Here is a 17344-nt window from a genome sequence, read left to right as displayed (position 1 = left end):
TCCTCCAGTAATAGAATTCCCATTTCTTTCAGGGATATTGTGCTCTGCTCACTCACCTTCTCTCACCCTTCTAATATCTTACTAACTCCCCTCCTGATTCTGCTCTTCCATTCTTCTCCTCCTTGCTCCTCTCCATTCTCTCCTCCTCCATTTCCAGCTCTCTTTAAATATTATCGATCAGCTGTCATCCAGAAGAGCTCGGCTGTGGGTCTTTTTATATTGTCTTAACCCCTCCTATGGAGTGGTACGCCAAGTGATTGCAGCTGTGGATCTAACCCCCCCGTCTAAAATCTCACTGGGATTGGCTGAGGCCACTACATTCCTGCAAGTCCCCCGTGGGCAACCTTAATCAGAGAGGTCATAAGATGTGGCACCGCCATTTATGATTTCATCACAGTGCCCTGCTTCTCTTTGCCTGCTCGCCATCTGCTGCTCACAGTGCCTGGCTGTTGCTGGAACGGATCTGGTTCAATTTATAGGTGGCCAACTCATTGCGTCCATTTACCCACTTTTTTAGCTGCATTATTATGGGGGCAAGCCCCCAAACCTGACTTCTTTACCCCCCTTCCCTAACCTCCAAAATGTAAAAATAAAGTAGCCTAACCTCTCCAACCCCTTAAAAATGCCACAGAAAATGCAGAAAAACAGTTACGATGAGTTGGCCCCTACGAGTTGGGTGGGTACCATTGCAACATTCTCTCCCACTGATGCAGTCTTTGTCACTTTCCCATTTTCCTCTAATTAGTGTGATTAAAAACAACCCTTTGGAAGAGGGAGAAAGGCTGGGATTGCTGTTTCTCCTCTTTCGCTTTAGGAAGAGGATGAGGTGCACTTTCTGCCCTTGTAAAGGTTACAGTGGTAGGGTGCCTTGGACTAACTTCCCTTGGGTTTAAAATAAGTTGTTTGGTGGGTTTGCCCGCTCCCCCTCCAGTTTTCCTGTCACTGCAATGATGATCTGCAGAGGTGACCATGGGGTTTTACGGTCACCCTGCTCTTCACCCCTCAATACCAGCAGGGGACATGGTCACAACACTTTGGAACAGACACTTACAAAACATTTTCAAAATCCTATTCAACCAAGGTCAGTTGGTACAATGTTCTTACATGACCCAGATTAATCTTTATTACATTGGTGTCTAAATATTTCATACTGCTGCAGACTTTCAGATAGTAAAGGAAAGTAAAACGAAAAATATTTAAAAGGATCTAGATATTTGTGAAACACTGCAAGGCAGTTGTTCAATTATTTCAGATTTACGCAAATTTACATTTAGTGAACTTTGACATCTCAGGAAAATGTTGTACACCAGGAAAACTATTCTTTGAAAAGGATGAAAATGTACTTGCATGGATCAGCTGGATGAGAACTGGCTCAAGATTGCAAAACATTGACCTGGCCTCCACATAAAAGCTGAGCTGCTGCTCGAAGTCACGGCCAAATGAAACCTAAATCAGAAACAAAGGAGTAAAATAAGGAAAAGTTGACTAAGGGCCTGATCTTGTGTTCCGAAATCTTGGTCTCCAGTTACTTTCCTCTACATACCATGCACACTATGGGAACCAGGGTTGATTATGAGATAGGTACAGTTTTTGACACTTTATGTTTACTTGCGCAGTGTGATTCCACTTTGGAGTAATTGTGTCTGTTTATTATGCAATTTCACTATTTACTGCACAAAATCACCACTTACCAGACTGCCACAGCTATAACATTGTTGTACCCTGGAAGCACACATTACATGTAAGGAGAGATCTGAGTGGCCTTTAATTCACAAATTACTATTAAGAATGCTATTTCAAAGTCCCTTTGTGGGGGGTCTGTTTCATGCTTTCCCTCTATTTTATGCTACTGGGTACTGTGTGCTCCCCCTCAGAAGGCATTTAAAGACATTCTGCCTGTGTTGTTCAAGTAGTTTGCACTGTACTTGTTGTACAAATCACAATTTTCTTCCTGCTAAGGGAGGCAACTTGCATTTTGCATTTCAACACTGCTGGAGAACGTGAGTTGGTTGCTTTTGGCCTACTCTATGGCTTTTTCTGCTGGCATGTTTTAAAAGCAGTTTTCTTTGGTCATGGATGGCATTATATGCACATTAAGTGCACACACACCTACTCGTTGCAACGCCAGGCAGATGGCCAAATCTGTTTTCTGGCCTTCTAATATCACGTAGAGGGCATATTAACTCAAGCTCTCAAGGTCCTGTAGCTAGCAGCTGTCTCGTGTTGTAATCAAAGGGTCACATTTCTGGGGCAAATGGGCAGAAATTAGGCCTCTCCCTCAATTGCCTGACAAACAGTATGTTGCCTGATGGGTGTTGGCATGGTGGGCAAACTCCAACGAGGCACTACCGGGCACTTAACTTGTTCAAGGCAGGGTGCAGATGTAGGCTGCTAGCATCATGCCTCCTGTATCACAAAGAAGGTGTACTGCGGGCCTCTGTTTTCATAAGCCGGAATTGGGCAGCTGTATAATACACCATGTGATAAATTCCCATGGCTCACTTTGAGGACAGCTGGAGGTCGGGTGGAGCACTTGACCCTCAACTGGGCCAGGAGATCCGGACGGCGAGGCAACCGGTGAGGCAGACAGATGGTCAGATCCAAGAGATCGGAGTACCACAAACGTCCTCCTCGCCCAATCTGGGGCGATCAAGTTCATGGTCGCTCAAAATCTCTTCAACCTCCTGAGAACCCAAGTGATGGTGGGAATCGGGGAGAAGGCGTAGTGGAGAGGGAAGGTCCAATCCACCAGAAACGTGTCCCCTAGTGCGCCGCTTGCTGGGAATTCCCTCAAGGAAAACTTTTGCACTTCCTGTTAGACTCTGTGGCGAACAGATCCACTGCTGGGGTAGCCCAGAGAGTGAAGACGTCCTCGAGGACTTCCTGGCACACTTCCCACACGTGTGAGACCGTGCTCTGCCTGCTCAGGCCATCCGCCAAGGTGTTCTTTGTCCCCGCCAGATGAACTGCAGCAACCAAAATTTGGTTCTAGCATAACCAGAACCACAGCTGTATCGCCTCTGTGCAGTGGGGGTGGGAATGCACACCACCCTGCTTGTTGAGGTAGTGCATGGCCACTGTGTTGTCCGTTAGGACGAGGACATGTTTCCCTCTGAGAGACGGGGAAAAAGCCCTCAGGGCTAACCTTATGGGCCGCAACACCAGTCTGTTGAGATGTGCCACCTGGCTTCTGATGGAGACCAGAGGCCGCTCATCTGCAAATCCTCGCACTGGGCGCATCTGTGACTACTCGGGCCTGAGGCCAGAAGGGTTCTCCCGCCATGAGATTGCTGTGCGTGTTCAACCAGCCGAGTTTGCGGACTACCGGGCTGGACACAGAGGTGATCTGTGAGTGCTCTCAGATACTGAGACCACTGGACCCTCAGGAGCCACTGAAGGGATCTCATGCGCAGCCTGGCCTCTGGCACTAGAAAAATACAGAAGAGAACCAAAAGACAGAGGAAGGAAGCCGCTGGTAGGGTGGCGTGGTTCAGACACAAATGCACCATGTGGGCTATGTTGCCGACTCTCTCTTAGGGTGGAAAAGCCTTCCCTACCCTAGTGTCTAAGACTGCTCCGAAGAACTGGAGCCGCTGAACTAGAGTTAAATGGGACTTCAAGTTGAGGGAGAAGCCCAGCCTGTGCAGTAGTAGGCAGGTGTCTCCCAGATTAGATAAGACTTGCCCATCCGACAATCCCCCGGATCAGCCAGTCATCCAGGTACAGGAATACATGGACCCCCAATCTCCTGAGGTTAGCCATGACTACCGCCATGAGGTTGGAGCAGAGGTTAACCCAAAGGGAAGCACTTTGAACTGATAGTGATTGTCCTCTATGAGGAATCTCAGGAACTTCCTGTGCTTTCAATATATCGGCACAAGGAAATAAGTATCCTGCAAATCTATTGACACCACCAAGTCCTGAAGGTCGAGAGCGAGGAGAATTTCTCTCAATGTCACCATCCTGAATTTGTCTTCCCTCAAAAACTTGTTCAAGGCCCTGAGACCCAGAATGGGACAGAGACCTCTTCCTTTCTTGGGCACCAGGAAATACTGGGAATACCAACCCGATCGTCTCTGATCGGGAGGGACCTCTTCCACTGCACCCTTCGACAACAGGGCTTGTGGTTCTTCCTGGAGCGCCTGTCCCGGTTGGATTGGAGGTGGTGGGGTCTGTCTGGTGGTTTTCTTAAGAAGGGCAGGCAATAACCCCACCGAACGAGGTGCAGGGCCCAGCCATGTCAGTGGCCAATATTCTGCCAATTGTCCACCACCGAGCAAGTCGTGGGAGGGGAATCAAAGAGACTGAGGGCGGTGCTGCACCCACTGCTACCACGGTTGGCTAGCCTCCAGAAGACCCTCTGCCCCTTCCGGGAAGTGAGAAACGACCCTGGCCCTGCCTGCCCTGAGGGAGCTGCGCTTTCTTGCTTTAAGGCGGAATAGGCCAAAATTACCTAACCCAAAATTACTGACCTCACCAAAAGACCTAAAACATACACCACGAAAAGTTCGAACTACCAAAAGTTCGAACTTTTTGTTCTGTGTGTTAAGGCCTTTTGGTGAGGTCGGTCAAACATTATTATTTTTTTTAATGGCTGAGGTGGGAGTCCCCCGCAACACCCCGCTCACTACACTATACAGTATATACTATACAGCAGGAGTTGCAAGGAACACCCTTGCAACACACCCGACCAAGAAAACAAAATATAAATAAACAAAAAAGCCTGGGGCTGCATGTTCCCGCAGCACCCCGCTCACTATACTACACAGTATAGTGAGCAGGGGATGCGGGGGAAACCCCTGCAACTGCCTGAAAAAAATAAGAGAAAAGGACCCTGCGGCGCCGGTTTGCGAATCACGGAAGAGAAAGGGAACCGGCGCTGCAGGGACACAGTGCATCAGATTGAAAGGCAAGTATGGGTGTGGGGGTGTGTTGGGGGTGTGTGTTTGTATGTATTTGTGGTTGTTTTCCAATCAATGACCTCATGGTAAATGTACAAACATTTTTGTATTTCGTACATTTCCCATGCAGTCATTTCCGTTGTGGGTTATTTACCCCCAGTAAAATCACACAGATCATTTAAGGCACATAGCGCCTATAGCCTCTGCCCCTAGAGGCAAAGCTAAAGACAGGTTTGGCTGGGTGCGCAGCTAGGTGCAGCGATTTTGCAGCTATTTTAGACTCTGAACTCATAAGCTTCTGGCCAAAAAGAAACTCTCTCTAGAAAGGCATGTCCAGTAGTCTATTCTGGATGTTCGAGGAGAAGCCAGAGGATTTCAGATAGGCTTGCCATCTCAATACTACCGAAAACTCCATCGAACGGCCAACGCAGTCGGCCACTGTTAGGCAAAGTTTGTACACAATACCCTTTGGACCACTACACATAACTAGGACTACAGGTGTAAGCCAAACCAACGCCAAACCAACCTTTGGTTAAGTCTGTACTACACAGTTTTGACGTACGTTGCTGAGCAGCCAGGCTTATCTCAAGAGGGGAATGTGAACTGTAAGGATGTTACACAGAGGAATAACAAGTATTCAAATAAACTCGTACACTCAAGGTTTCTTGGTAAAACACTTATTAATTTATTTCACAGTCAGTAATAAAACATTCACTAGAAGGAGGCAATCTATATCACACAAAAATATACTTCAGCACTTCACATTGTCAGGTTCTGAGGCATTTACACTACTTTGATGGAGGAGCAAAAAGGCATATGTTAATAAAAAGAAGATTACAGTTACTCTTAGACAGTGCAAATAGTTTGAGTTCGCCAGAGGAGTCAATTCAATGCAATAGGTTAGGCCAAAGTCAATGGGCTAATGTCTTGTATAGGATAGGCCATTCTGGTAGTTAAACGGAAAAGTCTTTGCAAAAGTTCTCAGAAGTATTTCGTAAAAGAAAGATTTGTATGTTGGGTCACAAGCTGACTAGGTGCCAAAGTTTCAAGCACTTTCGCAGTGGGAGGTAAGTTCTCTCAGTCGGGTTTTCACAGTACCTTACATTGAAGAAAAAGATGCAGCTTCCGTTCCTGCAGATCTCGCTGTTCCTGAGCCTCAGTCGTGGGGACAAGAGGGAGGACGTCGGGGAACTCCTGCATTGCACTGGGACTGGTAAAAAAAGCTGGCAAAGACATTCCGGTAGCTGTAGACAAGCACACAAACTGGTGTCCCTCTCCCTGGTTATTCGGTTTCCTGCAGAACTCTGAGGAAAATACAACCAGCTCCGAGAATGGTATCCAGGTGGCTTACGGGTCGAGTTGATTGATCCCACCGACTCAAAGGGAGAAGTTGTCCTTGAAGGGCTTCTCTGTCGAGATGAACTTGGCGATTCGGACCTCCAGCAGGGCTTCACTGGGCAAACCAATGGTCCAAGATTTGCAGCAGCCGTCCTCTTCCATTTCGTCTTCGGTTCTTTCGTTCCAGTGGTCGACTCTGCCTTCCAAGCCAAGAGACTCACCTTTTATCCAGTTTCCTCCCATTCATTCCAGCCTAGCTGCCACTCACCCAACAGGGTGGCTGTCCTTGCCGGACAGTCAGGCAGCCAATCACGCCAGAGTGCATTTTGGGTCTCCTAGCAGACTAAGCACAGGGAATTTCGGGCACCTCCCTCACTTCCTGCCCACCCCAGACGCTCGGGCGCCAGAGGCGGTCTACAGTCCTGAAGCTCGCCAAAGATATAGGAACAAAGGGGGCTCAGATGCCATCTTGAAAAACATGGCTCCCGCGATTTAATGTTACAGGTGTCCACGGTCGGGAAAAATCACAGTAGTTCGTTGTAAAACCACTGCCACCAGCCATTTCGAGAGGAAAGGGTAGCATTTGACTGCTACATGAGTTTCTAGACATAGGGGATACTAAGTAACCCCTCCAGCACTCTATTGTAAGATAGGGTGTGCTGGGTCTAGGAATTTGAAAAGACCGGTAAAGTCAATTTCACTTTACTTTCTCTGGGAAACAGTAGTTTATCCCAGAGAAGGAATTTAAACCTTGGGAAAGCCTGAAAAGGTTTCCCTGTGCCACTGCACTGAGGGTGCTGTGTGACACAAATAAAAAGATGCCGCCTATGGAGTTGTTTAAACTCCATAATTCAAAAAGAAACCAACACAGAAAACACATTGATTTAAAAGTACAAAGTCCAGCGATTCCAAGATGGCCGTGACACCAGATAGACGTGTGTCGACGGCGCTCCGGAACACCTAGGCCTGATGACGGTTCCACCACCCCAATCAGGCCCCACCGGAGCCGTAAACGGGAAGGAAGAGCCCCTCCTGGGGAGGACCACACCGGGTGCCGTCCTTAGAAGTGAACCTTCAGGCTCTCAGCCACCGGACGAAGCGGAGTCAGTCGAGGGCGGCGCAGGCCCGGACCAGAGCCCTGGGGGGACCCCGCGGCCCCCTGTGAGGACGGGGTGACCTGAGAAAGGCTAATTTCCCAAACCTAGTGAGTCCCCCAGCAGCTTTGCTGGATTTTTTGGGGTTTAATGTTTTCTCCTGCTAAGAGCGAGACTCTTTTTCTCCCACTCTTAGCCATGATTTGAGAACATCCTTTGACTATGTAAAGTGTTTTATGGGCTATGGGGTCTTTTACTCCATAGGGCTTCATGTGTTTTTGGTATATGTGTTACACAGCACCCTCAGTGCAGTAACACAGGTGTGTCATAGTGACCCCCAAACATAGATTCCATACCCTGGGACTGACTACTGTCTCCCAGGGCATGTAAAGTCACCATTGACTTTACTAGTCTTAAATTGTGAACAGAACCAGTACAAACCATCACATTGTGGAAATACTGGTAGGGGTAATTCGATTGCCCCTGGGTCTGTTTTCCAAGGGGGCACTGTCCAGTTCCCCCTTGTCGGGTTTCTGGCTGGTGGCAGTGGTTACCACGCGAAATATTCCACCGGAATATTTCCTATGGGATTTTCCCATTCATTTTAAACACACCACTTTTTTGGTGCAATGTTAAAGATACCGCCGGGTTATTTATTTAATATTTATTCCCCGGTTGGGTCTTTTTGCCAGGACTCGGTTTTAAAATGGCGTTTGTGTTCACCTCTGTAACTCCAACCCAAGTCGAGCCCTTTGTTCCACTTTTGGCGGGCTTCTGCACAGAAGCCTCCAAAAGTGGTGCCACTCTGTCTGGGTCTACAGGATGTGTGGGAGGGGGAATAGGCACCCTGGACTGAGTTGCCTTGGCAACTCAAGTCGCACTCTTGTGTGATTGGCCCAGTGGTGAGCCGCCCGGTTAGCATGTTTGATTGACAGCTAGGCTGATGAATGGCGGTTTTGCTGCATAAAAGCAGGGTGTTGGGGACTGGAACTTCAGAAGGCGCCACAGGACCTAAAGAATCCAAAGAGGGGAGAAGCTGAGACATCTACAACGACGACACCACCGGTGGAGCCCTGCTGTACGAAACTCACCACTTTCCCGACGACAAAGAAGATCTTCTTCCAGGAATGTCTTCTTCCCTTTGAGTTGGTGGGACCAACCAGTTTGCCTGGATCGTCTCGTGGTCGAATGCCCCTGCCAAGCACCCCGGCGGCCGGATAGCCACGCTTCAACACTACCGCGAATAAAAGGGTAGTACCTTTTAACCAGGAAACTCCGCGGCTGGTTTCTTCCCTGGCAGTGCAATGACCTCCAGCTTTCCTCTACGTCGAGATCTTCTCTTCCCCTGGACGAAGCCCCGACTTGCACCCGCTGCCAGGAACAACTGCCCCCGCTGGAGCTTTCTCACCATTTCAGGTACTGTGTCCCGCCTGGTCTCCCTTGCAACAGACTGTCCAAGGTGTCCCGTAAATCCTTGACTCTCTATCCTGGGGTGACCTCGGACCCGTTAACATTACCTTTCTAACTGGATCCAACCTCTTTTTGACTTTCCTGCAATGACTTTGAGTGTATTTCCACTGTGTGATCTTGGGCACATTCCGCCTTGCTCTCTCCAAGAGTAGGCCTGGCCTATGAACTTTTTGCTCTACAGTAGACCCTGCCTTTCTTGACTTGCTGTGGTTCTTTAAAAGTGTTGGTACTGTGTGATTTTCCTATTCTGCCTTTTCTCTCCCTTTTTAAACAAATTATTGGAGTGCCATCTATGGTTACGCGCTCACCTCTGTTTTGCTAAATAAGTGGTGTCTTAACCTAGACTTGTCAAATAATTAATTAGGGAGGTGTATATATTTCTAGAGACTGTGTTTGCACTTGCTTGACATATTAGTGCCAGTGTATTTTTACAAGTGTGTTTTTAAATAAATAATTATATACTTTTATACCCAAGCTCTGGTCAGTGTTTGCTTGTACTACTTTATTTCTAGCCCTATTGTGTATACTCTATATACTGCCTAACTCTTCTTGAGAGAAGTCTGACTGCTCAGCCACAGCTACCAGGTAAATCTGGGTGGTGCAGACTGCTACCAATTGGGTTTACTGCCAACACCTATAGTCCTAAACTTTTTGCAGTGGTCCCTAAGGGAACTGCACAGGTTTCTGCCTAACAACAGGCACCCGACAATCAGGCCCCATCAAGTGAACAACGGCGGAGCTCAGGGCTTCCCGACCCACAATGGCAAACATAGCCGAGGCACGTGAGGACGCCCGAGGAGGCGAGCGGTCTTCAAAGGCATCCACCCCAGGGAGCGGGGGTGAGGGCCGGGGGCGCTGGGATCCTCTGCATGCCCCTGATTACTTGCCAGTGCAAATCCGAACGTCGCGGAGGGAGAGCGGAGAAACCTAGCCTCAAGGCGCGGTCCGGGGGGAACGGAGACCCCCAGTGGCAGGACTAGTGAGGTAAGCCCGGAGGTCTGGGAGGAGCGGGGGGCACGGGGTCGGCTTCCCCTGATCCTACATAGGAGCGCACCCCGGCTATCAAAAAGCAACGCTGAACCCCAAGGCGGGTCCTCCAGTCCGAGGGGGACCACACAAGCAAGCATTGCCCAGAGGGGTTGTGGAGTCCCGGCCTTCCCACGCGCCCAGAGGAGGGGGGCCCCACATAATCAGCCCCAAATCCCACGCTGCGGGCAAAAGAAGTACCTGAATAGACAGACCGAAGTTTGATTTGTCTGTTTGCGAGCCGAGGGAGCGGAGGCCGGGCCTCTCGGCAATCTCGCTCTCTCTCCATTACGCGACAAACAGGGCCACCAGACACAGGGAGGTGATACCAGAAGCCGAGGATAGAGAAGCGGGCACTCAAACACAACACCTCAAAGGCATTGCCTGAGGACTAAGGCAGAAGGGTGGAAAAGTGTGGATATACTGGATTCTGGAAGGGGCTGCGAGACCCAAATCACCATCCAAGAACTCTAAAGCAGCCCAGAGGGAGGGGGAGACAAGAGCCCCCGGCCCAGATAAAATCTGATACTGGGCTCTTCGTGCACGATTAGGGCACAACACACCAGATTTAGCTGAAAGATCCAGAGGGAAATCAAGACCGAGTCCCAAAACCCCTCCGCATAGACAACTCTCTAACGACTACACATCGGGTCTCGCAAGTATGGCCGCCAAGAACAAAAACAGAGCGAATAAGGGCGGGATCCAACAGGGAGACAATCGCAATGTGGGCAAACAAAGACACCAGCAAAGGGCACAGGGATCAGCAAGAAGGGGCCCTGACCCAAGACCAGGCAGTTGAGATGGGACCGGCAGCACAAATCTCCCGCCAAGACTTACACAGGGAGATGCTCTCCCTGCAAAACACGGTGGCTAGAACATTCCAGGACCATTTCCAATTAATAAGATCAGACATAAATCAGGCATTAGCTGAAATCAAGCAGAAGGTGAGCCAGCTGGGAGAGAGGACTGACATCATAGAAAAAGGTCTACAAGAGGTGGGCAGAAAGTCAATGGAAAATAGTGAGGCAATTGAAAGACTAGATACAGCAACGCGAAATCTAGAAATAAGTATGGAAGACCTGGAAAACCGGTCCCAAAGGAACAACGTTGGGGTGAAGATGCTGCCGGAAAGTGTTAGACAGCGATCTAAAGAAGACAATCCAGGAACTTTACGCAAATCTGCTGGGGGAGACTTCCCCAGACAAGATAGAGCTGGACAGGGTACATAGAGTTTGCCGCCTCAACAGGAACCAGAACAGCAGACCAAAGTGCATTTGCGAGATATGCACAGAAAGAGGCAGTCCTGAGGGGGGCTAGACAGAAAGAACCAGTATCATATAAGGACCAACGGATTGAGCTTTACCAAGACCTATCTAGTACCACCTTACTAAAGCGACGTCAGATGAGCCCAGTGACTGCAAAATTCAAAGAACAACGGGTCAAATACAAGTGGACCTTCCCGTTTGGCCTACTCTTCGAGTGGGCCGCCAAGCAGAGGAGAATAACTACTTTTCAAGAGGGAGAAGACACCCTGCACATTGAGCTGGAACAAGAACAAGGGACGGTCAGCCCAGGAAAATCACTTGATGCAGGAAGGGAAACAAGACCTAGGCCATGGGAATGGTCGGTGGTGGGTGAGGGGAGACGAAGGAGACCTACACCGCGGGGCCCCGTTGGGAAGGATGAGGGCAAGGAATCTGCCGCGAAAGAAAGGGCAGGGTCTGAAGGGGAATAGCCCAGAGCAAACATGAGAAATACAAGGTGGTGGACAGAAAGGTATATAAAGAGGGATAGAGGGGTGAGGAGCGAACATTATGGGACCAGAGAGACCAAGAACAGGGTCTTCAGGGTTGGGCGAGTGGGGAAGGGGGATATTAGGGGAGGGGGGACAATGTGCCTACCAGGGTCCTAAGCGAGTAAGGATATTCAGTCCCGGAGACTTAGAGTGAGACGAAGGGGAGGGCGAGTGTTAGGGAGAATTCTCTGTTTAGGCTGAATTTCCTAACCTAGTGAGTCCCCCAGCAGCTTTGCTGGATTTTTGGGGTTTATTTTTTTCTCCTGCCAAGAGTGAGACTCTTTTACCCTCACTCTTGGACATGACTTGAGAGTGTTTCTGTGACTTGCTATGTGCTTATGGGCTATGGGGTATTTTTTCCCCATAGGCTATCATTGGGTTTTGAACGTGTGTTACACAGCACCCTCCGTGCAGTAACACAGGGGTGTCATAGTGACCCCTAAACATAGACTCCACACCCTGGGGCTGACTACTGTCTCCCTGGGTCTGTAAAGTCACCATTTACTTTACTAGTCTTAATTTAGGAACTTAACCAGTACAAACCATCTTACTGTGGAAGTACTGGTAGGGGCAATTAGATTGCCCCTGGGTCTGTTGTCGAGGGGGTACTGTCCCGTCCCCCCTCGCCGAGTTCTGGCTGGTGGCAGTGGATACCACGGAAATATTCCACCGGAATATTTCCCAATGGGATTTCCCATTGTTTTGAATGCACCACTTTTTGGTGCAATGTTAAAGATACCGCCGGTTTATTTATTTAATATAAATTCACCGGATGGGATTTTTTGCCAGAACTCGCCACCAAAATGGCGTCTAGGTTCACTTCAGTAACCCTGAACCCGAGTCGAGCCTTTGTTCCACTTTTGGCGGGCTTCTGCACAGAAGCCCTCCAAAGTGGTGCCATTCTGTCTGGGTACCACAGGGGGTGTGGGAGGGGGTTTAGGCACCCTGGACTGAGTTGCCTTGCCAACTCAAGTCGCACTCTGGTGTGATCGGCCCAAGTGGTGAGCCCCCCCGCTCACCACTTAGCATGTTTGAGTGACAGCTAGGCTGTATGAATGGGGGTTTGCTGCATAAAAGCAGGGTTTTTGGGACTGGTTCTTCAGAAGTCGCCACAGGACCTAAGAAGCCGAAGAGGGAGAAGTCGAGCCGACCTGCCAAGACGACACCTCCAGTGGAGCCCTGCAGAACCGTCTCACCACTTTTTTTTTTCCCCGACGACAGAGGAGATCTCCCGCCGGAGAGTCTTCTTCCCTTGACTGGTGGGGACAACCAGTTTCTGCCTTCTTTTCGCCGTCCCGAAGCATCTCGTGGCCGCCTGGCCTGTGCCAAGCACCCCGGCAACCGGGATACCACTTTTTACCTCAACCGCGAAAGAGGGGTAAAATCCTTTGTGACCGGAAAACTCCACGGCTGGTCTCTTCCCTGGTAGTGCAACGATCTGCAGCTTTCCTCCACGTCGGGATCACCTCTTCCCCTGGACGACGCCGCGACTTGCACCCACTACCAGGAACAACTACCACCGCTGGAGGATCCTTTCCACTTTTAAAGGTACTGTGTTCCGCCCGGCTTCCCTTGCCACCGATTGTACGGGGTAGATTTAGCCCTCGGCTCTCGAACCTGGGTAAGCCTGGGACACCCTAACTAAACTTTTCTAATCTCAGAAAAACCTTTTCTAATCACCTGTAAAGACTTGTGACATTGTGTGATCTTGGGCATATTTTCGCCTGGCTCCCTCTAAAGCAGGCCCCGAACCAATTCTCCTTGTCCCACAATTGATTGTCTTTCTAATGTGAAAAGTGTTTTACTTTGATGTTTGCATTACTCCTACCTTTTTCCCTCCCTTTTCAGTAACTTGTTGGAGTGCCATCTAACGTTAAGCGCTCACACCTCTGTTTGGAAATAAGTGGTGTTAACTTAGACTTGTCCAACAAATGACTAGGGACGTACATATAATTAATAGTGACTGTGTTTTGACTTACTTACCTTTTTCTGTGCTAGTGTAATTTATGAGTGTACCTTTAAAATAAATAAGTATATACTTTTACACCTAGCTCTGGTCAGTGTTTGCTTATGCTACTGTGCCTCTGTACCTATCCTGTATCCTCTATATACTGTCTAACTCTTCTTGAGGGAAGTCTGACTGCTCAGCCACAGCTACCACGGTGAATATGTGTGGTACAGACTGCTACCAAGTGGGTTTACTGCCAACACCTGTAGTCTTAAATCTTTTGCAGTGGTCCCAGAGGGAACTGCACAGGTTTCTGCCTAACACTGGTGTACAGCGGTGGGATTTGTATTGAGTATACACTTTAGTGTACTTTTGAGATACCTTAGTGCAACTAACCACAAAGCTTAAGCACAAGAAGAAAAAGTCATTTTCTAACCTGTCTACTATGGAAAGTTATAGTCAAGAATCCCTTGCTACAAAAACTGCTGATTGTCTAAGACTTCTCTGTAAGCATAAGAATCTCATGACTAGAGGAAAGAACATGGAACTAATAGAAAGGTTGTTAGAAAACCAATGTCTGGATGATGGTTCAGAGGAACCTATCACTCCAGCAAATGTAGAGAACAGCAATGATATTGATACTGAACAAAGTATTGATGATCTTGGGTCAGAACCAGAAGAGGAGGATGAAACTGTTGTAGATGTTCCCTCTAGGCCTCTGTCTGCTCTACCAGCTGTACCTACTGGACCTTTGCCAGGTCCCACATTTGGTCCTCAGTACTATGAACTGGAGAAAATGAAACTTGAATTAGAGTACAAGAAACTTACTGCTCAAACTGAAAAAGAACTAAGGCTAAGAGAAATGGAGCTCAAGTATGAGCTAGAATTGAAGAAATTGTCTGTTGAGAATGCTTCTCTCTCTGGCTCCTCTAGAAGTTCCAGTCCTAAAAGACCCCGGATGCCTAAAGAATTGATTGGTATGTATGAGCCTAAGTTGGATGTGTTGGATTGGTTGTCTATGTTTGAGTATAATCATGGGCTCCAGAACATCACAGGTAATGAGTTACTCAGCTGGTTGTTCTCTAGGCTTCCCCCTGTTGCAACTGATGCGGTAAAGGAGTTGGGGGAGGAGGATAGGAAAGAGTATGAATGTGTGAAACTAGCTTTGATAGCTAGGTTTGGGAAGAACCCTTCCCAGTATCTTAAGAGGTTTAGAGGCCTCAAAAAGCATTATGGTACCCCTTGGGCTACCTGGGTGTGTGAAGGGTTGAAAAATTTAGAGGGATGGATTAAGGGTTACAAAGTGAACACTTATGAAGGAATGAGAAATCTTGTAATGATGGAGTCAATTTATGATGCCTGCTCTCCTGAGCTCAGACAGCACTTGGCTGATTCACAGGAATTAGATCCTAGGAAACTAGCTAAGGCTGCTGACTTGTGGGTTGCCAACAGGGCTACTCACAAGGATTCTGGGGTAACTCAGAAGAAGGATGAGGGAAGACAGCCTAAGAAAGACTCCAAAGAGAATTCTAATAATTCTAATTCCAAAGAGGGCCCCAAACCAAACCATAAGGGTAAGCCACCTGGGAAACCACAGCAGAGTAGTATACCGTCTGGTGCTAAACCAGAAGGAGGTCAGAACAAGCCTCCATTCCAAAGGACCTTTGGGGCCTGTTATGTTTGTAAGGCTACTGACCATGTGAAAGGAGATCCCAGATGTAAGGGTAAACCTTCAGGGGTCCAGCTTGTCTCCTTAGCCTTCGCTCCATAGGAGGAAGTCACTATGGCAAGTGGAAACTTTCTACTACTGGCTGATGAACCCACTGGAGTCTCAGCCAGTGTTTCTTTAGTCTCTCTGGGGTTGTGGGAACAACAACATTTAGATGTGTATAATTCTATCCCAGATAATACTAAAGAGTATTATAAGGACAGTGTCCACGTGAATGGTCAGGAGACTCCTGCCATCAGGGACACTGGGGCCAGCATAACTGTGGTGGATGAATCATTTTTCAAGGCAGAAGATGTTGCTAAGGCACCCAAATGCCTCACCAAGTTAGCTGGAGGGCCTGTGCAGATGTGTCCCCAGTTACCAGTTCTCATCCAGTGTAATGATATGGCTGTGAAGATACCTGTCAGTATAAAATGTGAAGTGCCAGGAAGGGTTCTGTTGGGAAATGACCTGAAAGCTCTTGGAGTTGTGTCACATACCCCCAGACCTCCTAGTAAAAGGTTACAGGAGCTCACCAAACCTGCAAGAGAGAAAACCCTGCGAGGTTTATCTCAGGAGATGACAGAAATCACTCCTCTCCCACTGGAGCAACTTACTGCAGTAACTACCAGATCAGGAGCAAAGGGGCAACCCAAGACTCCTAGGAAAAAGCCTACAGCAAGCACCCCAGTGCTTCCAACAAGGACTTCCCCGAGGTTGTCCAAAGTTACACCTGTAACTCCACCTCCAGCTGAGGCTGAGAGGGGGGTACAACCCTGTCTGGTTGAACTAGACTCTGAAGAAGAGCTAGTAGGAGGCCCAGAACTTATTGGAGACCTGGACCCGGCTGACCATCCTGAGCTGCAGTCTTTACTGGCAGAAGGTGGACCCAGCAGGACAGCTTTTCGTAAGGGACAAAGAGAATGTCCAACTCTGGAGGGCCTTCGCCAACAGGCAGCTTCTCAGGCTGATGGGCAAGAGCCTGGGAAGTATAGGTTACACTGGGAAGATGGCCTCTTCTACAGTGAACCAACTGAATCTGAACCTGGAGCCTACCAACGCCTGGTAGTGCCCCAAGAGAACAGACAACAGTTCTTGCAACTAGCCCACAAGATTCCTTTGGCTGGTCACTTGAGTTTCAAGAAGACCAAGGAAAGGCTCTCCCTCTACTTTTATTGGCCAAAGATGGGGGCTGAAGTAGATGGATATTGCAGGAGCTGCCATACCTGCCAGACTTCTGGTAAGGTTGGTTCCAAGAATGTGGCACCTTTAGTGCCTCTCCCAGTTGTGGGAGTCCCATTTGAGAGTGTAGGGATTGACATTGTTGGTCCCCTTGATCCCCCAACCTCCTCAGGCAACAGGTTTATCCTTGTTGTAGTAGACCATGCTACTAGGTACCCCGAGGCAATTCCTATGAGGACTGTTACAGCTCAGGCTGTGGCTAAGGCCCTCCTTGGTATCTTTACCAGGGTTGGGTTTCCTAAGGAGGTGATCTCTGACAGGGGGTCAAATTTTATGTCCAACTACATGAAAGCCATGTGGAAAACCTGCGGAGTCACCTACAAGTTCTCAACCGCATACCACCCCCAGACAAACGGGTTGGTAGAAAGGTTTAACAGAACCATGAAGAGCATGATAGGTGCTTTAGAAGAACCCCTTAAAAAGAAGTGGGACCTTCTACTGCCATGCCTTCTCTTTGCTTATAGAGAAGTCCCTCAGGAGGGAGTAGGTTATTCTCCCTTTGAACTTCTCTATGGCCATCCAGTCAGAGGCCCCTTGGCCCTGATTAAGGAGGGGTTGGAGAGTGCTCCTTCCCCCAAGCCAGTCAGAGTGACTGACTATGTGATAGGTCTCTGAAGGAGAATGTCACACATGATGGCAGAAGCAAGTGACAACTTGAAAGCTGGCCAAGCTCTGATCAAACATTGGCATGATCAGAAGGCTAACATGGTTGAGTTTACTCAAGACCAGCTAGTTCTAGTTATGCTTCAAACAAGGCAGAGGGCCTCGCAAGAAAAATAGATGGGACCCTTCAAGGTTGTGGGAAAACTTGGAGAGGTCAAC

General features: G+C 48.6%; 1 protein-coding gene across 3 annotated transcripts in view; it reads right to left on the bottom strand.

The window, feature by feature from the left end:
- The window catches only part of VPS35L (VPS35 endosomal protein sorting factor like), a 1734364-nt gene that overhangs the window by 479389 nt on the left and 1237631 nt on the right, over positions 1-17344 (bottom strand). For all 3 annotated transcript variants that reach the window (XM_069647157.1, XM_069647156.1, XM_069647158.1), the window contains exon 24: positions 1348-1446. In XM_069647157.1, coding sequence (XP_069503258.1) covers positions 1348-1446 — 99 coding nt within the window. The remainder of the gene's footprint in view (positions 1-1347; positions 1447-17344) is intronic.

The sequence above is a fragment of the Ambystoma mexicanum genome, chromosome 2q, assembly GCF_040938575.1.
Source record: "Ambystoma mexicanum isolate Mex_15411 chromosome 2q, UKY_AmexF1_1, whole genome shotgun sequence".
Taxonomy (NCBI): Eukaryota; Metazoa; Chordata; class Amphibia; order Caudata; family Ambystomatidae; genus Ambystoma; species Ambystoma mexicanum.
This window is presented reverse-complemented; position numbering and strand designations above follow the sequence as displayed.